Raw genomic sequence first — 24236 nt, 5'->3', positions numbered from 1 at the left:
TTATTTATCTTATTTATATCTTTTTATTCATATGGAAGAAATTAAAATTTTTTTCAAAGAAATTAAAAGAAATTAAAACATTTTGTCGTAGTTTTTTCTAATGTATATAAATTGCTTGCATTAGTATTATTACTTAATTAAAATGAAAATTTACTAAAACTGCTTAAGGCATTTTTTTTTTGACTTCTTTTTCCATAAAAATAATTACTCGTCTTTTCGCTATCTTACTCACTTAAGTATCCACAATGAAAAATATAATTTAATTAAAATGAAAAAAGCGCAATGAGAAAAAATTATTGGAATGGTAATACAATGCTGTAATTTTTATGCAAACATGTTTGGAAATTTTTGACATTAAAGTGTATTAATTATTATCAAACGACTGATATAATATAAATGCTAACAATAAAATCTTTGGCTGATTTGATAGTTATAAAAATTTTATTATATAATAAAACACAATTTAAATTATATAATTTAAAATTGAAAAAAAGTTAAATTTGGGTGGAAATGAATAATATACAAATTATTAGCATCCGTTATTTGATGATTACGAATTATGAATTTTTTATCAGCTTTTAATAGATTCAAACATTATCATAATTTATTATTATTTTCAGTCCTTGAATAATAATATTGAATGAATCAATAATAAAATAACAGAAATATGAATTTTTAAGAGCGATAAAATAAGAATTGATTCGACTACTCATTTCTTTAATTTTTTTCAGTGCACAAATTTTGATTTCATGGAAATGCATTTTTATGTTTATATATTTATTACTTAATACATTAAATATGAAATTTGAAATGGGTTTTATGAAGAAGCGGAAAAGTTCAAAGGGAGAAAATTAATGAGGTATATTAAATGGGAAATGACATATATATTATTGTTTAACCTTTCATCAATTAAATGAAAAATTTCGTATAAAATTAACTAACGACAGATTGATTCTTAATTTATTAGTACCACTTGTGCATTTTAACTAATGTGTATGTGTATGTGTCTGTGTGTGTGTGTGTGTGTAATAATTTTTTGTTATATACTTTATTTTATGCAAATGTAATTTTATTTTATTGTACATGTAATAAACAGAAGGGACAATAGACAATGAATGAATAAAAATATGGTAATATACATCAATTAACAGAAATTAATTAATAAGAATTAATTGGAAATGATAACAACCGAATAAAAAACAAGAAGGAAAAACGAAATCAAAAATGCAAATGATGATAATCAAAAATTATCATTATTGTACAAAATTTAAAGTAAAGAAAAAAGAATAATTAAAGTAAAGAAATTAAAAATAAAAAGTGATGCAGTTGTTGTCATCATCACTATTATCATAGTTTTAATAACTTATCATAATTATCATCATTGTCATAATCACAATCATTCATCGTCATTATCATTACTATTATTATCATGTAAATGATAAATCGAATTCTATTTCATTAGAATAAATCATTGAAAAAAAAAAAAAGAAATTGAGAGAAGAAAGAAAGTGGAATATAATTAATAATCCAAATGATTAGAGAGCGTTAAATGTAAGATAAAATGAAAAAAAGAAGAAAATGGGATGTATCAATTAGAAGGCAGAAAAGAGAAAGGAAGAAAAAAAAGAGTAATAAAATAGAAAAATGTCAAAATTATTTGTACAAATCCTAAAATTAGGATAAATTCATAGTGAACAATTTATATTTGATTATTATACAATTTGTATAACTTAAATTTTACTCATTAAGTAATATTGCTGCTCAATTTTAGCTAGGAGGGAAGATGATATAAAAAGAATTAAATTTTTTTAAAAAGTAAACAATTGACTAGTTATGAGCAGTGCTTTTGTATATCGGTGTGCATAATATAATAATCTGCAAAATTATATTATTAGTAGTAAAAACTATACGCATATATTTTTTGCAAACAATTTTAAATTTAAAAATTAAAACTGAAAAATTTTAATTGAATGCTAAATTGTTCCTGCAAACAAACTTTATTTTTTCTACCTACTAGTACAGGGATTTATTTGGTAAATATTGCCAAATAAACTAAACTGAGGAATTAAATTCGACGAAATGCAGAACATTTTGCTTACATATAATGAAAATAATCATATTACACAATATATTTGTATTGCCCAATAAAACAAATTTAAAATAGAATTGAAAATGAAAACTGAAATAACACAACACTTTAAAACATAATAACAGCACTTATACATATTACAAATTGCAGTGAAATAGTGGCAATCGTGTTAATTAAGCATATTATATGATAGCATTAGTAATTAGTTGTAATGAAAATTATCATTTATTATTACAAAGAGGGAAGAGAAGAAGTTTTAGTCTTAAAATTTTGAAATAAACAATATTTTTTGATATTCCGCAATCTTTTTTTCTCTTTTTTTTTTGCAATTTAAATTAAAATGAAGAAGAAAGAATATTTTGCATTTAAGTTCTATAATAAATGTTTGGTGCATACTTAAAATATACATAAATAATGAAAACAGTAGGAATTATTTAGAAAAGAAGGAGAATAAATGAAAGAAAGAGCGAAAGAAATATTTCATTTTTTTTTTTTTTTTTTGTCAGCTTTGATCAACAATTTCCGTTGTTTCTAAATCGGCAATTGCTGATAAATCGGTATGTGTCATCGGTCTTCCCACTAATTCGCAATAACCATCTGAAATTATTTTGTTTACACTCATTAGATATGACAAGACATAATTAAATTAATTATTTTCTGTTATATATATATATTCTTTTTTTTTGTTAGTTTCATCAATTATAAAGTTACTTCAAATATTTATTTCAAAAATTTCAAATTTCTGAGTACAATTTTTTTTAATATTGAATTATTTCAAACCATCAAATATCTCAGCAGAAATGAGATCATTCTGTTCTTCATTTTTTCACTTATTTTTTGTGCAAAAAATTTTATAAACTTTTAAAATTTCACTAATAAACAGACCAGGTGGCGGTAAAGTATCACCGGGAACAAATTCAACATAGGGACATTGCTGACTGTTAAGATCATTGAGATGTTCACAAAGGTATGCAAATGATGGCCGATCGTTTGCATTATGTGACCAGCACTGAATCATCACATCATATCTAAATTTCAAAATTTTAAATTCAAAAACTTTTTTTTCAATATATTTTAACATCTAAAATATTTTGCTTTTATTTATTCTTACTTTACATTTTTATAATGTAAATTAAGTCTAAAATATTTCTATACTTTAAACAAAATTTTTTTTTTTGTGCTTTTCAATGACTATTTTATATTTGAAATATTTAATAGCGTTTGGATGAATTTCTGTCTTTTTTTTATTCGTCTCTTTTAAATGATTTGAAATATTTAAAAAAAAAAAGCTGTGGAAGAAACGTACACTTCATTACTAGATGATACGGGCTTTTCCAATCGATTGCCCTGAAGTAAGTATTTCAGAAGGTCTTTATCACTAACAGTTGGATATGGAAAACCGCCAAGGGTGCAAATTTCCCATAAAACGACACCATATGCCTTAAAAAAAAAAAGCAAATTTGAAAAAGAACAAAAATTTCACCACTTTGTGTCGTTCATTTTATTTAGAAAACTTTAAGTATTCATTATATATTCAATGATTTATCAAATTTCTGTTTTATGTTTTATTTATTTCTTTTTTGTTTCTATTTTTGCTTAAATTCTAGAAAGGTTAAATTCCATAAAATTTGCTAAACCTTTGGCATAAAATTGAAATCGCACTATGTTTCTGTTATTTCGGCAAATGATTAAAGGTATGATTAGATAAGTATTTAACAGTTTCTCTACTACTACTTAATCATTTACCTAGCATTTCATTACTTGTTATCTATCGTTTGTGACCAGAATTTTCTTATCATTATTATTTAATCAATTATCATTTATCATTATCCAATCAGTTATTATTTACTACCAGTATCTGCACTTGACCATTTATCACTTATCATTTTATCATTTCATTCCTTTCTTCCTTGCCTGGTCCCTCTAAATCAATGTGTTAAATAATCATTTTTCTCATTTGTAAGCTTAAAGAAGATAAACTGAAATCTTTAAACGAACAGATGGACAGACAGACAGAGTGACAGACCGATCGACTGACCAACTGACCAACCGAACAAATCGATAAACTATAACTGATATTTCTCGACAATTCGAGATGCTAGATAGGCAGTTAAGGTGTAAAAAGTAATAAATTAGAGTAGAGAAAGTGGTGGAAAGGAGGGATGCAAGAAAGAGAGAAGAAGTGACAGTTGGCATTTGGGCAAGGTGAGAATTTAAATGCTTTTCATTTCAATCAAATCAAATTTATAGATAACATTTACTATAGTTAGCATAACATCTGCCGAGAGTTGAAAAATTAGCTGTGAGTCGTATAGAGATAAGAGAGAGAGAGAGAGATAAGGTGATAAGACGACGAGTAAATAGCGAGTGGAAGAGAAAGGCAGCGAAAGATATTTTCAGTGATAATTGTTGAAAAGTAATATCAATTTCAATTCAGATGCACGTTAAAGCCGTTGATTTGCATAGTACATATACACACACACACACACACACACACACACACACACACACACACACACACACACACGTACATACACACACACACACACACACACACACACACACACACACACACACACACACACACACACACACACACACACACACACACACACACACACACACACACACACAACACACACACACACACACACACACACACACACACACACACACACACACACACACACACACACACACACACACACACACACACACACACACACACACACACACACACACGTACATACACATAGATGACGTTGTTTATTAAAAAATGAAGTGAATGAATTGATGAATTAAACTTTGTCAATTTAACCATACATTATGTACATGTTGAAAAAGGAAAGAGAGAGAATGAGAGAGAGAGAGAGAGAGAGAGAGAGGGAATATAGAATTGTTTATTGTATCCATGTATATTTCAATTTTGTACTCTAATATCTTTTAAGTTTATCGATATTATATATAATAAATAATTTAATTTGGAATCATTTTATTAATAAATGACTTTTTTTGGTTTGCTATCTATCTAGTTTATTACTATTATTATTTATTATTATTATTATCATTATCATTATTATTATTATCATTGTCATTATTATTATTATTGTTATTATTATTATTATTATTATCATTATTACTATTATTATTATATAAATATACGAAAAACAAACCCAAACATCACTTTTTGTTGAGTAAATATTTCGTTGAATGGCTTCAACGGATAACCATCGAAGTGGTATTACACCTTTACTTGTTTTAACATAAACACCATGTCGTGATAATCCAAAATCACTTATTTTCAATTGATTCCCACGACTAACCAAGATATTTCGGGCAGCTAAATCTCGATGAACAATACCCAATGATTCGATATGTGCCTTAAAAAATAAGCTCCATTAAAAAAGGACTAGTGATAAATTTATATTAATATTTTTGTCGATTTAAATTCATCGTAAATTTTCTATTCACTTTTTTTTTTTTCGAATGAATCCAAAAAAGCTTTTAAAAATTTATTAAACTTCACCAGTGTTAATTTGAAATATAAAATTTATCATATAAATAGAAGATTTTTGCACATAAATATTAAGTTCAATATGGATTTAAAGATTTAATAAATCTAAATAAATCATTAAATTGCAGCGATTGGAAAAGAAAGAAAAAAGAATAAATTGAACGAATATACCATTCCGTTAGCAACTTGTATAGCAAAACTTTGTAATTCAACTGGATCCATATGATAAGTTTCGTTATGCAGTGAATTGTCATCCAAATTTGACAGAAATGATGAATGCATCGATGGCGGAAGTGATGGACTAATCGGCGCATCACGGCCATAAAATGATGATTTCATATTTACCATAGCCCGATCAAACTATAACGAAATAAATCTTCATATATTATATATATATAAACAAATTATAATCATGATTAAAAACATGTATAATCAATATATAAACATATTATAATCATGACTATTATAAAACTTAAGTAAGTTAAGAATCATAAAGGTATCTATCTAATGTTATCATAGTAACGAATAATAATCATATATTATGATCAACTTAACGAATGATATATTTATATTATCACAATATTTGAAAGTATCAAATGTCATTATGATGGGAAGTAATGATTATATGTTTTACTTGCTTTCGAAGATTTTGTAAGTAATGTTTGAGATCTCCGAACGGTACATATTCCATAATCATACACTGATGATTTGGTTCCGTGCAACAACCGTACATTGCAACAATATTTGGATGTCTTCCAACCTGAAATAATGCAAATAATTTATCCTAAAAAATTTGGAAATAAAAATTCTTCTATATACGTATTGTTAATTTAATAAATAAACAAATGATTTCTTTGTTAAATGTTAAATAATCATTGATAAAAAGAAAAGAAAATAAACAAATATAAAACACAAAGATCTTTTGTGCTATTTATATAAACAAATTTAATGTGCTTAATTCTTCATCTTCCTTATTACGATTGTTTATTGGATTATATACATATATATGTATTTATTTATTTATTCACTTGTTTGTTTATATTTATATTTGTATATTTATTTACTTATTTACGATTCAAATCTAATAAAGTTATGAATATTATGACTGCTCAAATTTAAAGAAATTTCTGTTAGTTGTTGATTTCAATTTATTTTGCCTTTGTTTTGTTAACTCAATTTTTTACTGATTCTTTTAATATAATAAATAAATTATTTTAATATTAATTTAAGAAAATAAATTGTTAACTCGATCTTTTTTATTAATCCTTTTAATATAAGTGACCTGCTTCATAATGTCCATTTCAGCTAAAAATTCACGCTTTTCATTTTCATCAGCATTAGCTTTTAATTGTTTAACTGCAACTGTTGTTGGACCGATATATCCTTCAACACCATAAGCGGTACCCATGCATACGGTACCAAATGCACCTGAAACAAACAGAACAACCTTAACACCACATAACGGTGCCCATACATTGGGTATATCTAAGAAAGACTACCTTAATATCTCACAAAAAAATTCTTATCTCACAAAAAATATATGTTAGATTATTTCAGTAATTCATAAGAATTTTTTTTTTTTAAGATGAATATTTTTAATTCATTTAGCTTTACAGATGTAAGTACAAAAAGTGAACCTTGTCCGATGATACCACCGACTTGAATTTGATTAAACGGTATTTCATAGTCAATTTGTGGTGCTAAATTATTAGTTTGTCGGTAAAGAATATTTGTTTCAAGCATTGAATGGCTATAAAACAATAATTTTATTATTATGCTTATTTTGTAAATGGAATATACCAAAGTAAATTAAAAGAATCAAAAATTTCAAAAGATTTTAAATTTAACAACATGAAATAATTTACACTTGTCTTTCTTTATTCTAAAAAAGCATACATATATCACAGAAACAAATTAAAAAATGTTGGTAATTCATATGGTTACATTTGAATTGTTTAAACATTTTCGAATGTTTATAAAATGAAACAATTTATTTCACCTGGAATGTGCCATCGCCCAAGGTATAACTGATGATTTTTCAATTTGTGATTTACCATTTTTATAAAATTTTCGCACCAAACAATATGCAATACAGCAAGCCATTGAAATAGCTGTTACGAGAGCAAATGTCGTCGCCAGGATTATTATAGGTGAATAGAGGGATTTTCCCGGCAGTTCATAAATCACCGGTGGTTTTTTATTGGTATCTTCCACATCGGTTATATTGTATAATTCTTTTTCATAGAGGTCTTCGGTATTATTTTCAGCTCCTATTTTTGAGGAATTGCTATTTTAGATAGATTTTACCATTAAAACAAAATTTGATAATGCAAATGTTTTGCTTTATTTAATATTTTTATTTTAAATTTTATAAAATGATTTATTTGCATTTTAATAGAATGTTCCATTGTAATTAAATTAATTTATAAGGAAATGAAAGATTTCTTCTGATCAAAAGGAAAAAAAAAGAAGCAAAACTCACCAGCTGGTAATGTAGCCATATCATCCTCAGTCAAAATTAGCCCAGTGAAAAACGGAACAATGACATCATCGCTGTGACACAGTTGATCATTCATTGCAAAAATTGTCAACCTATACTCCTCATTTGGTACCAAGTCGATGGGTAATACAGTTGAAAGAGATGTTACATTCTATAAATCAGTAATCAATTCGATAATTAAGTAAACAAATAAAAAGAGAGAGAGAAGAAACTTAATGCAATTTAAACTATTTTGAAATTTAACAATAGTTATCACCATTTCATCTAAAATTTTAATTATATCAACACTTACCTCTTCAGCATAAACGACATGTGATGGCATATCAGCGATACGATATTTAAATGCATTTGGATTAGCAAAATTAAGATGGTTGTGATAAAATCTGAAATCATTATTGATTATCTGTAATAAAGAATGCAAATTATTGATTGGTAATTAGAGAATTAAAAAATCGATGTTGTTAATTCTGCATAAATATGAGAAAAAAAAATATGGGAATTATGTATAATAAAATATAAAACTCACAAATGAAAGTAATATACGAAATATTGATTGATAAGTAATACAATAGTAGAGGAAAGATACAAAAGCAAAACAAAATATTAAATTTGTATGCTACCTTTCGCTGAGATCAAATCGGAATTGATGGGTATGACCACTAATAGCCGGATATGTCCAGCTAACAACAGCTTTTATTGTGCCACCTTTCTGATACGTTCGAACTGATACATTTTCAGCTGCTGGTACAACATTTTGACCTCAATTTAATAATTTTTACAAAAGAAAAAAAAAAAAAAAAAAAAGAACCGAATGAATTTATTCAGCAATTTTGCTAATATTATGAATCAAAATAGATAGATTAGCGATACGATAACATACTCTCACAACTACAGTATCCTTCAATACATGTGGGTACCATATACTTTATACCAGTAGCAAAATTTGGATCGCCATAAGGATATGGCATTGAATGCATATGTACAAGATATGTACAATCATGTTGAATTTCCAACGGCTCAGAATTAGTTGTCATCGCGGGAATAATATGAGATCGCTCCATCTATAAAAATTTCAATAATTTTATTTTCGAAAAATTAAGAAAACAAAAATTATTTATCACTCATTTTTGTCACAAATAATTAATTGCCTTAGTTAATTATTGCCGCAATAAATGATTAATTATTTCTTATAAAATCTATTGCAAAAAGAATTTAGTTAAGTGAAATAAATGAATGCCAAAAATTTGTATTGCTTTTGAGTCTTTAACTAAAAATTTTTAACTACGAAATATGCAAAAGTAAAAAAGAAATTAAAAAAAAAAAAAAAAAAACAAAGAAAATAGGAAAAAATGGAAAAAAGAGAAGTAAAAAATTTGGACTTTAATTTAAAAACACAAATTTACTTATTATTAGATTTAACTTAATTTTTTATTACCTTTTATCCTTTTACAAGCTATGTCTATGATTTTTTTTTTGTTAACTGTATGGTTTAGAATTTCGAAGGTTATATAAAGTAATTTTATTCAAAGGGTTTTTTTACTCGCTAAGAGGACATTTCAAAAATCATAAAAAAAAAAATAACTAATCGAAAAATAAATACTTTTTTTAGCATGAAATTTTCGTTTATTATAAGTGAGAGATTGAAAAGGATCAAAAGTTAAATTATTATCTAATTTTTTTTTGTAAACTCTTCGTAAATTATTTTTGGCATTTTAGCATTTGGTTTCTGTTTTCGAAAACATTCCGAAAACTTTTAGAATTATTTCATTTTTCATCTATCCTCTGTATTTATATATAAAATTTTATGGAAGTGATTTGAAGAACAAAATTAAAATTTTTGTAAAATTTTGTCATTATCCAATTTTTGTATATTTCCTTTTTCCTTTTCTTTCCATATTTTATTACTAAATTTTTCAGAAAAATTTCAAATTTCCAAAATTTCTCATTCATTCCATACCGGTCCAATTTCATAAGTATAATATCCAGGAAAGTCGCGTTCACACCAATCTTCAACTGCTGTTACCCGCAAATAAAATCCGACACGTCCACTGTCTAAAAATAATTCGTAAAAAAAGAAAAATAAAATTTTTCTAGAAATAAAACTAGTTCTTTAAAAGATTATTCTATATTTACTTCTTCTTTCTCTCTTTTTCCTTTTTTTTCCTCCTTTTTTCTTTTTTTCAAATTTTCAGATTTTCCACATTTAGCTTTCTAAACCGGAAATTTGTTCGATGGAAAACATTTTCTGTTATGTTAAATATGAATTTAAAGGAAGAAAAAAAAAAAGAGAAAGATTATTATAATAAGGTTTATAACAGTTTTGTTTTTGCTGTTTTCCAGATGTTAGATTATCACAAAAAGGTGCGATGCGGTCGTTACATTAAAAAGACTTGTATTATGATCAATGTGATTTTCCAGATGTCAAGTTACCTAAATATGTCGAGTTTATTCTGCTTAACATAGTAATAATAATCTTAGCAACCAAAATCATAATAATGATAATAACGAGAATAATATTAATCACAGTGGTATATAGTAGCAATGGCGCTAATATAATATTAATAGTAAAAAGATAGTAGTAATTAATAACAATGATAATAATAAGAGCAATAATAATAGCACAATTTTCAAGTGCAATGATTTATTTTTTATTTTTTGTTTAACAGTATGCATAATGTTAAAATTAAAACTACTGAGATATAAAAATATCTCTTCATTTATAGAAAGAAATGTGAAAAGTTTTTTGATGGAAGAATTCCCATTTTTTTTTTTCTGAATAAAATGAAGATGGCAAAGAAAGAAATATGAAAGAGTGAAAGAAGAAAATTAATTAATTAATCTTGAAATTGAATTAAAGATGTGAACCTTACCGGGCTCAAAATTCCAGCTAACAGTTGATTCTAAAAATTTTACGTTACCGATGATTGCAGTTGTATCAACACTAATATTAAATGGTGGTGATGGATATCCTAAAATTAAGCACAAATTACCATTGCTTAACTTAGTTTCCACTTTTTTTGTCAGACTTAGTAAAAAAATCAAAGTTTTGTTAAATTTTGAGAATTATTCCTAGAATTATTACTTAGTTATTAATCTGATTCAAATAACTGAATTAGTTGCATTTTTAATTAAACAATTAATTATTAAAGAAAAGAACGAATAATACTTCTATTAGCAAAAGCATTGGTTGTGAATCGTTCAGATGAACATTTCTTAATACAGTTTTCAAAAGCAGCAGTATCGGCATAATGGTCACATTGATTATTACATTCATTACTATCCCGGTTAACTGCACCGGTATAAACCGGAAATAGCAAGAAATCTATTGCTGATAATAATAGTAGCATATTGCTGTTGTCCGGATAATTTCACAGTATTTGAAAACATTTCCATCGATTGCTCAACTTCCCATCCATTTGGAGATGTACTGTTATTTCTATGATAGCTTAGTTGCTATGTCCAGGACTAGTATAAATGAATGAATGAATGAAATGAACAGACTTGAAGTGTCCTCCTTTCAACAATTTGCTAAAAATTAAATTTGAATAAGCAAATTTTTGTCCAAATATTGCCAATTTAATAAAATTTAAAAATGGACAAATTTCAATTATATATGTAAATATACTTATATTTAATTATGCTGCAAAAATGTCATTGCAATAAATTATATATGCAACATAATGTATACATATTTTAATTATACTAAATTTGTTGTTAACCTGAGCTTGGCTAATAAATAGTGTCCGACTAACTTAACTTGGCTTATATCAGTTTATTTTTCATTTTTTTTTTTTACTTTTGACTAATTTCTTATGTCAACCAATGAAATACTCATACTATAGAAGAAATATACTTATATGTTATGGAATAGATATTTACCAGAAAATATATATTAATGAGAAATTGCATCGTCAACGGACACACACAATTAAACGAATAACCTCAACTGAAGAAGAAGGAGAAGGAGGAGAAGTGATAGTGTTTTGGTGGAATGATTGTCTAACTGCCAGCTGACAGAATCATTCACTTTCATCCTTATCTTTTGCTCCCGAGTCTCGAGAATATATCATCAGTGCACTTCAACGTTCAATCTCACAGCTGTCCAACGACCAAATTCATTTTGCTTCAGGCAAATATCATTCTAATAGCAACAGCAGGAACATTTGGTTAACTGATTACTAACTTTTGTTGATAATGATTGTAGCATGATAAAGTTCCTTCTCCTTCTTCTTTTTATCTCTCCCTCTCCCTTTCTCTCTCTCTCCTCTTCATCTCTTTTGAAAATTTGCAAATGATAATATTAAAAGAAATGAAATTGCTTCTTTTTTCTCAAGGAAAAATGAAAAAATTTTACATATGCAGTATAATTTTCTGCTAAATTACGATATTGCTTAATTAAATTAGTTAATTAGCGAAGTATATGATTTTAATTTCATTTATTGCTAAGAAACTTTCTTTTTTTTTTTTTGTTTTAGAGTTTGAACTTTTTTTTTGGAAAAATTTCGTTCATTTTATATGCTTCAACCAAAATTGTTTTTAATTAATTAATTAATTAGTAAAAGAAAGAATTAGGTAAGAAGGAAGCAATGCAATTGGATTAAAAGAAGATTATTTCCTATAATAATATTAATAGTATTATTATAATTATTGATCATTGCCTTTTATTAACCAATTAACAGACTGTTACATAAGTGTCTAGACTGAAAATGGAGTATAATTTAATCACTACTGATAATGATATGATATAAATGATAGCTATGATAAGCATGGGAAGTGATTAATCTCGTCCAAAGATCAAATGAAAGAAAGATTAAGCTAAACGAAACGAAATAATTTAAATCCACTACGTTATCTGAATTTCTTAATACATTTAATTAAAACACTTTGTGCCTATTTGTTAAAATTGCTGTTCTTAGTAATCACACTGTAAAATTTAACTTACTCAAAATTGATTTTTAAAGTTTTCCATCATTTTACTCAAAAGTTTAAATTTATCTTGTCCATTTGCACACTTATCACTTCAATGAGCCAAGGCTGATAAAATGATGAAATATTTGAAGTAAACAAAAACATCAATCATGATCTATAAAATAGTTCAAATCAATCTAAGACATTTATCATCACTATCCACCCTCCTATAATCATTCATCGTAATTATTTGCCAATGAATGTTATATGTGTTAACTGATAAAAATAACTTAAGGCTTTTGATATTTAATTTTTTCACAATAATTTTTCATCAAATTTTAAATCTAACCGTTAACGGTTGAGATATTAAATTACTTCAAATCAAAATTTAACATTCGTTAAAGAAAAGTAGAATGAAGAAGAAAAGAAGTGAAAATGAATAATTAAATGGATTTTAATAAATTTTAATAAAATAATTGAGTGAATCGGTTCAGTTGTTAGATGCAATCGAAAAGGAAAGAAATAGAAATGGAACGTCAAGAAAAAGCTATTTACATAGTTTGAAAAAGTTTTAAAAATAATTTCTTGAAATATTTGCAAAATGTAAAACATTGTTTAGCACAAACATTAATTTTGAATTGCTAATTGAGTTTTTATAATTGGAATGCAATTATTATTCGCTCTTTCATCCTTATTTCGAATGATGAGTATTAAGTGGTCTTTTTAAATTTCATCAGCGATGTTCAACAAAAACAAACCAACTTTTTTTGAATTTGGAATTTTTGAAATTTTAAATTTGAATACCAAAATTGTTAAACTGCTGGATGGTGAAGTTAAAATGAATAAGGGTGAGCATAAAAGTAGTAAAACATAAATTTATAATTAGCAAAAACTAGCTAAATTATTTAGGAAAAAATAAAAAAAAATAAAAATATATCTAAATATTCGTCAAGAATTGTCTTTTTTCTCCAAATTAATAAAACATTAGTCAATAGCAAAAAAATTAACAAAGATTTTTTTTGTTTTCTTTAAAAAAATAAACCAAATAAATTTGAAGTAAAATCTGAGGTTGTGAAATGCAAAAAATTGAATTTAATTAAGAAATTTGGTTCATTTCGGAAATTATTTGCAAGTAATAAATGCATTATTGCATTTAAAAGGTTAGGGCTATTTGATCATATACACATATTTGATTGATTCTTTGAAAATTAAATATCGGATATTTCTGAAATGCCTGGATAACATTTCAGACAGGATTCAGCAACATTTATTCCCAAAATTTATTTCCGTTTATTAATTAAATATTTATTAATGCAATACTTCTTTTATTTCTCATTCTTTGAGTTAAAACAACTTTCTTGCAAAAAAAAAAAAAAAAGTTAAATTAATATGGAAAACATTTCCAGACTTGAAATAGTTCATTTTCAACTAGTCAATTTAAATTTTAAACTAAAATTTGCTTATTTCAAACTTTGGATAGTTAGAAATGAATTTCATTAAAATTGGTCACTTGTTTATCACAGTTTTTTTACTTACTTCATTCAAAATTATGCAGTTTTAGTCACAGCAAATGTGTTGTGTAATGTTACGTAAAAAGTAGCACGTCAAGTACCATCTGAAGTTACCACGTGAGATGTACTGTTTGCGCTCCGCATCATTTGGCTAACATTTGTAACATAATGAGATTACGGGAGATTGCGTAGTGGTTTGTATGATTAGTGGAGATGTTGTAACTGGGAGTATTGTACCCTCGGGTCAGATTATTGGTTTTTGGTATGATTGGGTTATTTTTTAGGGATGTTCTTTGGCTAATAATATATGTATCTTTTTGCTTTCATTACTCTGCTATAAATTTATGTAATGTAAACTAAATGATTAAATCGGTTAATTTTTTAATGTTATCGAGTCAGTCGGTAGTTAATTCATTCTTTTTACTTAGAGGAACAATTAGGATTGGTTAATATTCTGTGTATATGTTTAGTTTTTTCTTTTTTTTTATGCATTGTTTACTTTGTGCTATGCTAAATTTTTTATTGTTTGTATTGAGTAGAAGCAAGCAGTCTTTGGTTTTTTAGAAAAGATATATAATTTGGAGGAATTAATGCAGAAGACGTAAGGAAAAAAATGTCAGAATTTTTGGACAATCAAGCGGAAGAGTCCGAAAATTCAGGTGAAACGACAGATACATCTATTGATGATGATGATTTGGAGCCTCGAGCTAAACGAAAACGGAAGCAGAAAAAGGAGAAAGCAAAAAAGAAGAAACGAATTAGGAGGTTGAATTTCAATCACATTTAATTTTTTCAAAATTGTTGTTGTAGCGATATATATGTGTTAGATAATATAATTCTTCACTTTTTGTTAAGCTCTTAGAATACTGAAATATTATTGTTTCTGTCACGATCAGCAGATAGGTCGTTAATTGAAAAATGAGCCTTTTAGAATCTTCAAGATGAAGGGTTTTGCGTAAAGATTTACCACACAGCTAATAGATTGAAATCTGAAAACTATGTCTAATACTCATTCATACCTTTTGTGGCTCTTTTCTAAGTATACTCTTCTTTAATTCTTCCTGATCTTATTTTCAACTGGCTTGATTTGAGTTTGAATTTTTATATTGATTTGTAGCGATGATGAAGATGATGAAGAAGATGACGATGGAGAAGATGATGAAGCAAAAATTCAAAAGGAAATGGCTGGTTTTGTTGTCGATGAAGACGAAGCTGATGAAGATGAAGGAGATGATAATGAGGTCCCTTTGATTTGTTCATTTTTCTGTTTCTCAGTTTTCCAAAAATTGCTCTATCAGTACAATAAAGTTCTCATCCGAGTTGTATACTTACTTCTGTTCTACTTCTCTTGGTCTCAGTTGTATTTTTTTTTCCAGGACGATGATAGAAGTGATATCGAAAAAGATGATGATCTAGAATTGGACGATGAAGATTTGGATTTACTGAATGATAACTTAGACATACAGCAACGTCCGGCTGGCGGTCGTGTGGTCATTGAAAGTGATGAAGAAGAAGACAATGACCGTAGCAAGAGTAATCTTTATGATAAGGTATATTATTATTTTATCTGTTTGTTTGGTTTGTTCATTCCGTCAAATGGTAACATTACTAAACAAATTATTAGCCGACAAGTCCAATGAAGTTCCACGTATTATCAGTTCTTTTATTTATTTTTCAAGGATGATTTGGCTGGTGATGATGATCAACGCAGCGATTACAGAGAATCAGAACGACGTATTTATGATGGCGATGAGGGTTCAGGCACAGAAAGCGAACATTCTGGTAACCTCTTATCTATTATTAGTAGTTTTAGGTGTTCATTATTCGCGTGATGTTTAAACTGCTCATATTTCTTCTTATTTCAGAAGATGATTTTATTGTTACGGACGATGGGCAACAGCCACAGCATCGACAGCGTCGTTATCGTTTTGCAGATGTGCCAGAACAAGCAATTGATGACGCGCGGGAAATATTCGGAGTCGATGACTTTAATTTTGCTGAGTTTTATGACGAAGATGCAGAGGTTGGTGCTTGTTTTTTTTTTTTTTTTTTTGTGTGTAAATTTTTTCTAATATTTACACTTTGTATATTCTTATTTATTTGGATGCATTTTGTTTTTAGCCAGGCGAAGATGAAGACGAATATCCGGAAGATGAAGAGCAGGAAGAATTGGAAGGGAGGGATGTATCACATTCCCGTAAAATGAAGCCAAAAGAGAAAAGAGCTACTCTGATGGATACAATCGAACCTGCGGAACTTGAAGAGAAACTGCTTGCTCCAATGGATAAACGTATACAACTGGATGATCGTCCTGAACGCTTTCAAGTAGTTTAATACTTTTGTGTTATGTTGATTTTGATAAAGCTGGAAAGGATGTTTCGAGGAACAATTCAATTGCTAAATGCTTTCAGCTGCGTCGAGTCCCAGTGAGTGAGGCTGATGAACACGAGCTCGAATTTGAAGCCAAATGGATTTACCAATATGCATTTGATAATGCAACTTTGTCAGAACAAGTATTAATTTATTTTTAACAAGTAATTTTGGATAATGATTAAGAACTGCTATTTTTCTTGATATTTAGTTATGGAAACTTTTAATGTTGTCTGTTAGATTTTAAAAACTTAGATTCACACTTTCATTTAAAGGTATGCGTGATAGTCTTTGATGAAATATTAATTTCGCCTCCATTACCGCTGCCAAAATTCCACAAATTTTGTTGCAAATAGGCTTTTTAGGAAGAAAGCTGTCTCACTGTGCTGTCAAATCCTGATCTTCGTATTGATGAACGAGCGAAGATTGCTGCTGAAGCACCAGATAAAATTAAAGAGGCCTTGAAATTCATAAGAAATCAGTTATTTGAGGTAAATAGAAAATATTTATATCATCATTGTTTCGTTAGTGATAATAACATCGTTTTTGACATCATTTTGCAGATAAACGCCAATGTTATGGAGACTACATTTTTTTGTAATATTTGTAGCTCTTGATTTTACATCATTTTTTTTTTTTTTAAATAATGCTTTGCAGGTGCCGTTCATAGCATTTTACCGTAAAGAGTATGTGGAATCGTGTTTGGTAATCAACGATCTGTGGAAAGTTTATCAGTGGGATGAAAAGGTGATTCTTTTTCTTTTTGAGTACTTGCTTATTCATACTTAAAAGCTGAGGAATTGTTTGTTTTCTGTTTTAGTGGTGCCATCTGCAACAAAGAAAAAAACGTTTATTAGAACTGATGAAACGGATGTTGAATTATCAAATGGAGAATGACAATGCAGCTGGGATGCGTATTGTTACTGAGCAGGATATGAATGAGTAATCATTGATTTTATATAAGAGTATATATGGAAACAAATACAATTTCGAAACTAAAAATTCTTTGGGATTATAGAGTGCATGGTGTACAAACAGTAGAAGGTTTGATGGATGTTTCGACGAAATTCCAGCTGTATTATGGTCCAGAAGTACCGAAAATGATAGACTGGGAAAAAATCCAAAATTTGAGTGAAGACGATCCTGAACGTGAAGCTGCTGAAATGCGTTTTCGTGCTGCTACAAGAACGGACAAGTATATGGTTTGTTTCAAGTATTTTTTCCTATATATTAGAAAGAATATGACTCTGTTAATGAATATCCTTCTGCTTAGTTACATAGTTTCTCATTTTCACATATTTTCAGCTGTGTATTCAGAATGGGTTATCCGGAATGGCTTCACGTTTTGGCTTGACTCCTCTGCAATTTGCAGAAAATCTTGACTGGAAGCGACATGATATTGTGCAAGACGATGAGGAACCATTGAAGGCAGCTGAACAATATGTTTGTCAAAGTTTCCCTACGCCAGAAGCTGTGTTAACTGGCGCTATTCATGTTGTTGCCAAGCAACTAAGCAGAGAACCAAAAGTACGTGAACTACTGCGATTACGATATAGGTTACGTTTGAAGATTTCGGTATGTCCAACAAAAAAAGGTCGAGAGGAAATCGATGAGAATCACAAGTTATGGCCCAGAAGGTTACGGCTTTTATGTTTTTAATAATTTATTATTGTCTATTCAGATAATTAATCTTTGGCGACAAGTCGTGATCACATGCACGCAATTTTACTTCAGTTTAGCATAATAAAATTGTTGATAATTTAGATATGTACGCGACAAGCCGGTTGCAAATTTAAGGCATGATGAATACTTGTGGTATGTACAGGTACATATAGTCGATAATCTTGAATTGTTTCTAGCTACTTTTTGTAAGATTTTTTTACACAAACTTCTGGTTATTGGAATTTCCATGTTATTTTTAAAATGAAATCGTTTAAATCTAAACCATAAATTTCATTTAGGCTCATGCTAGTGGTTTACTGAATTTAAAGTTGCACTGCGACACAGAGGATGATATTAGATTTGAGAAAACAATGCTTCAAGAATTTCTTTCTGAACAACCCTATCACAGGTAAAGAAATATTTTGACAGAAAAGAATTTTGGATTTTTTTTTTTTTTTTCAACATTGTAATGATGAATTTAAGTTAGTCATCTTTTCAGAGATGAATATTCTCGTGTTGTTGATATGTGGAACAAAATCAGAGAGGAAGTAGTAACAGTTTGTGTTAACAACTTTCTTTTACCAGTATTTGAACGCGAAGCTCATGAAAGACTTCTGCAGGAAGCAAAGGATTATGTGATAAAAGTATATTCTTTAGATTTATATAGTTTCATTTTTAGTAATATTATTTTTTGAATATGGACTTATTACGCTGTGGCTGGTATAATTATATTATTTTAATGCTCAAATAGTTATGAAATCTCTTTCTTATTGATTGAATCAATTCCAGCAAAGCACGCAGAATTTGTATGATCGAATTAAAACTGCAGCGTATCGTAATGTACATGATGATGATGATGATTTTGAGAGTGGCTTTGCCGGTGGAACAAAAGTTTTGAGTATTGTTTATCCCGAAGAAAGGTAACCTCATTATTCAGATTTGCCATTTTAAGACTAATGGAAATGAAGATATGTATGAAGTGGTAAATAACTCTTAAAAAGGGATTTTAACCAGAATACAATGTTTTCAGGGACCAGGCATCATTTTGTGCTCTTATTGATCAAGATGGCCAAATTTTGGATCACCTTCGATTGGTTCATATTACAAAAAGTATGAATTCGAAACGATCCGATGAAGCAGAACTAAAGGTTACACATTCAGCTTATTTCAAAAACCAAAGTTCAGTCAGTTGATTATATGATATTTCTACTGTAACTCCATGAAGGAATTTTATTTTGTCCATGCATTTTAGATTGTCATCACAGGAACCGCACTAAACGCATTGTTTTAGATATAATTTATTTTTTAATCTTGATTTCGTAATCATTTTTTAGCGACAGGATATGATTCATTTGCGCAAATTCATCGAAAAACGTCGTCCTCATGTAATTGCAATTTGCGGTGAAAACATGGATGCTTATTATCTTCGACGTGACATCGAGTCTTTATTACACGAAATTTCTGGAATAGCAAAAGAAATTTCCGTAGAAATTGTAGATAATGAAGCAGCCAAAATTTATATGCACAGCAAGCAGGCGATTGTGAGTGAGCAAAATTTTCGCAGGTTTTATTCGTTGAGTGCCATAGTTCGAATTGTTAAGTCTTAATCTCACGTCGCGTGATGATCACCGCGAGTCCTTTAAGTGCGATAAAAGGCTCAGCATCTCTAATTTATATGATTTAGTATGCGTAAAGAATATGACCGGAACAGTTTGTGACTGGAACAGTATAGAATTGTTTTTAATTCAGTGGATTTCTTTTTGTTATATATAGACTAAATTAGTTGATATAATACATGCAATTCTGAAAATGGGCTTTTGGCATTAATATTAAAAAAGTTTGTGCTCCATTTTGCAGACGGAATTTTCTAATTATCCACCAATGTTGCGGCAAGCAGTTTCCTTAGGTCGTTTGTTATTGGATCCATTGATCGAATATGCACACTTATGTAATACAGATGATGACATTCTTTGTGTTTCATATCATCCATTACAAAGCGAAGTTAACAAGGTATTTTTTTATGTATGTGTATATATGGTAACGATAAATCTATGGCTTCTTTTATTTGATCTTTTTTGATGAAATTAGGAAGGTGGTGTTTGTACCGAGTGATTTGATCGTGTTATAGGATGAACTGTTGTTTGCATTGTCACTGGAATTCATAAACAGAGTGAATGAAGTAGGTGTAGATGTAAATCGCTGCTTGGAATACTCTCATACTTCATACCTGTTGCAATTTGTTTGTGGCTTAGGGCCAAGAAAGGCAGTGCATTTGCTAAAAATATTGAAACAAAATGATAATCTTTTGGAAAGTCGGACAAAATTGGTCACGTTATGTCGTATGGGACCGAAGGTAAGTTTGCCTAACGTTCCAAATTTACAATTAGAAAAATTCTTGTTGTCCGTTTGGTTTCACATTAGTTAACTTTCATCTCGTTATGTTATGAATTAATTGGTGTGGAATTTTTTGTAGGTATTTATGAATTCGGCAGGCTTTATCAAGATTGACACAGCAAAGGTGTCTGAAAGGACTGATGCATATGTTGAGGTAATTGTGAACTGTTCTAGGAATCAGTAATTTTTAGACTGAACTTTCGAAAATTATTCCATGGTTTTACACAAAAGATTCATTGCTTAAAAACAGTTATGGGAGGAATCTTTGTGTTGTGATTTTCATTTCGTTTAAATGTAGGTGTTAGATGGTTCCCGAGTGCATCCAGAAACATATGAATGGGCTCGAAAAATGGCGGTCGATGCTCTGGAAATTGATGATGCTGCTGATCCTACGAGTGCACTGGAAGAAATTTTGCAAAATCCAGATAAACTTAAGGTATTTTATATCTTTTTGTTTTTAATTATCATTTTGTAACCATAATTTAGCTTAGACATGTATTTTTAGGATCTTGATCTGGATGCTTTTGCGGAAGAGCTTGCTCGGCAAGGTTTTGGTAATAAAAGTATTACATTATATGATATTCGAGCGGAGCTAAATCATCGATACAAAGATCTTCGCATTCCTTACGAAAGTCCGTCGGCTGAAAGAATTTTCACAATGTTGACAAAGGAAACTTCTGATTCTATAGGTTAGTTTGGAATTTATTTGTTTTATTCTGTTATATTCGGCTTATATTCGCTTGTCGAACTTCTTAGAAAATTTTAATTTAATTTATTTGAGTTTCATTAATCATTTAGGCAAATATGAAATGTTAAGATTTTAAAATTATTTTAGAAAATTAAAACTGTTATATATGAAATGTTGCGTAAATGCAAATGCAACTAGTGTTTCTCGTGTTCGCAATAATTTCTACGAATATTTTCTGTGAATCATTGAATGATTTTAGGGAAGCTTGTAATGGGACGAGTAATGCACATAGTCTATCGCAAGCCAAGAGATCCAGAAGAACGAGAACGGGTGCCTCCTATTAGAGATGAGCGTACGGGTCAGTGGAAATGTCAATATTGTTACAAGCCTGATTTCAATAATACAAATGAAGTGAGTTTTGTCTAATAAATTTTTTTGATTTCATAATGATAAAATAGCTATATTCTTAATTAATGAATTATTTATGGATTATAAAATTGAGGTATGGCAACACATTGATTCTTGTCCTGGTCAACCAGTCGGGGTAAAAGTACGGTTCGACAGTGGTATAACTGGTTTTATTCCAAATAAATACTTATCAGATCGACCAGATTCATTTGTAGACCCGAGCGAGAGGGTTAGAGTAAGGATTTCATTTTCTGTTTTGCAATCAAAAAGAGGTTTTGCGTCTCCCCCATATAATTGTTGTATTGCATTCTGTAGCTTACTTTCGACCATTTTGAAATAAAATTGCAGAAAGTTAGAAATTTTCAGCGCAATCAACCTATATATTGCCGAATACTGGAATTGGATCCAGATAAATTTTCGGCAACATGCTCCTGTCGATCATCTGACCTTAGAGGGCTGCAACCTCAGAACAGCGAATTCGATCGTTACTTCGACAAGTTGAAATGCCAGGTAATAAAACAAATTTAGTTGTGATGTGTAATCAAAACAGTTTTTGTTGATTTTTGACTTCTGATTACAGGATGATGACGAAAAGGATAAAAAACTAAGAGAGCAACGAAAAATTGTAACATATTTCGTGAAGAGGGTTATATCACATCCATCATTTCATAATGTTACTTTCAAAGATGCTGAACGAATGCTACAAAAATTTGAGCAAGTAAGTATTAAATAAAAATATATTTGCTATTGATTTCTAAAAATTTAATCAATTAAATTGTTTATAGAAATTAAATTTTTAGGGCGAAGCCATCATTCGACCTAGTTCAAAATCTGTTTCCCACCTAACAGTAACTTGGAAAGTAGCTGATGGTATTTATCAGCATATTGATATTAAAGAAGAAGGGAAGCAACACCAATTTAGTCTGGGCAAAACGTTGTTAATTGGTACTGAAGTATGTTCTTACATTCCATGCGTTTTTCGATCATGTATGAAATCGGCTGAATTTCCTATGTAATACCTACCAGTATTTGTGCAACGGGCTGTTGAATATTTGTAGGTCGAATCGAATAAATTTTTGAAAAAAAAAATTATTTTCCTTTTCCATTTAATTTCATTGCACGTTTGTTGACAAAGTTACAACATCTTTAGGAGTTTGAAGACTTGGATGAAATCCTTGCTCGTCATATACAACCTATGGCCGCACTAGCTCGTGATGTTTTGTCACATAAGTACTATTTGGATGGAAAGCGAGCCGAAGATCGAGATGCTATTGAAGGTTATCTCTTCGACGAAAAAAAGCGAAATCCACAGCGGATACCGTGAGTGTTTGATCACTTAATGTAGTTTTTCTTTTTTGTTATTTTATTATTATACCTAGTTAATTATCGCTATTACGTAATTTTTCTTTGATTTTCTTCATTTATAGTTATACGTTGACACCATCGCAAGATTATCCCGGGAAATTTGTTATATCATATTTGCCGCGTAATAAAGCTAGGCATGAGTATATGACTGTAACACCAGAAGGATTTCGTTTTCGACAGCAGTTATTTCAAAGTCTTGAAACTGTCTTATCTTGGTTTAAAGTGCATTATCGGGAACCACCACCAGGAAGTAAGTTTTATTTTCCCGTAGAATTCTTACTAAAGTTCAACTACACAGAATTTTATTTTCTACATGATAAGTAATGTAGAAAATAACAAATTTCGAAAAAAAAAAAGAATTGAATTGTTTTGACGCTTGATTAAATAGGCTGAAACAGCACTTGAAACTGAGCATATTTTGCAGTTAATATGAAATTAAGCAATGTAATGACTGCTTAATATATTTACCAAAATGTTTTGAATTTTAAATTGCAGTGTACCGTTGAAATGGTTGTGGATTTATGAAAATGGATGTTATTGCTATATTCATATCTTGTTGATCTTTTGTTGCATGTTGAAAATTTTGACTATTGAAAAACTCCTTGCTTTTAATTTATATTTGTTTTTGTCTTGTTATATACGTGTATGTGACACTATGTAGAAATTAAGCAATCTAATGATTGCTTAATATTTTTAGCAATTTTTCAACACAAGTAATATGCATTTTTATAGCTATATGTATTGCTTAGTTTTTGTTTTAATCAAAAGAACCCTTATTGGTTTTTATCATCTTATCCTCAACATGGGTTTAAAGGAAAAGTGAGATT

The 24236-nt window shown here is 28.8% G+C and overlaps 2 protein-coding genes across 3 annotated transcripts; one reads left to right on the top strand and one right to left on the bottom strand.

Annotated features, from left to right (window-relative positions):
- Positions 1-2591: 2591 nt before the first annotated feature.
- On the bottom strand, positions 2592-11450 carry Bm5431 (Protein kinase domain containing protein; the record flags this gene model as incomplete). Of its 2 annotated transcripts, XM_043077389.1 has the most annotated exons (16): positions 2592-2686; positions 2975-3117; positions 3396-3529; positions 5263-5469; positions 5775-5963; positions 6238-6363; positions 6886-7031; positions 7241-7353; positions 7603-7873; positions 8086-8254; positions 8396-8486; positions 8724-8862; positions 8984-9164; positions 10061-10155; positions 10974-11072; positions 11270-11450. In XM_043077389.1, 16 exons carry the CDS (start codon positions 11448-11450, stop codon positions 2592-2594), a joined length of 2379 nt encoding a protein of 792 aa, XP_042933323.1. The 2 variants fall into 2 exon arrangements, with proteins under 2 accessions (XP_042933323.1, XP_042933324.1); XM_043077390.1 differs by lacking the exons at positions 3396-3529; positions 5263-5469; positions 5775-5963; ... (9 more) ...; positions 10974-11072; positions 11270-11450 and having other exon boundaries at positions 2975-3107.
- Positions 11451-15135: 3685 nt separating this feature from the next.
- On the top strand, positions 15136-23915 carry Bma-emb-5 (SH2 domain containing protein; the record flags this gene model as incomplete). Its single annotated transcript, XM_043077388.1, has 31 exons — positions 15136-15287; positions 15640-15763; positions 15899-16072; positions 16202-16304; positions 16388-16545; positions 16644-16847; positions 16934-17035; positions 17258-17383; positions 17550-17639; positions 17713-17834; positions 17911-18094; positions 18198-18529; positions 18657-18717; positions 18854-18963; positions 19054-19198; positions 19344-19474; positions 19585-19702; positions 19889-20095; positions 20412-20564; positions 20683-20907; positions 21028-21102; positions 21247-21384; positions 21454-21637; positions 21896-22047; positions 22139-22279; positions 22411-22554; positions 22625-22762; positions 22845-22997; positions 23195-23364; positions 23472-23659; positions 23905-23915. 31 exons carry the CDS (start codon positions 15136-15138, stop codon positions 23913-23915), a joined length of 4515 nt encoding a protein of 1504 aa, XP_042933322.1.
- Between the last annotated feature and the right edge of the window lie 321 nt (positions 23916-24236).

The sequence above is a fragment of the Brugia malayi genome, assembly GCF_000002995.4.
Source record: "Brugia malayi strain FR3 genome assembly, contig: Bm_v4_Chr1_scaffold_001, whole genome shotgun sequence".
NCBI classification, from domain to species: Eukaryota; Metazoa; Nematoda; class Chromadorea; order Rhabditida; family Onchocercidae; genus Brugia; species Brugia malayi.
The sequence above is the reverse complement of the archived record's forward strand: the minus strand, read 5'-3'. Positions and strand labels throughout refer to the sequence as shown.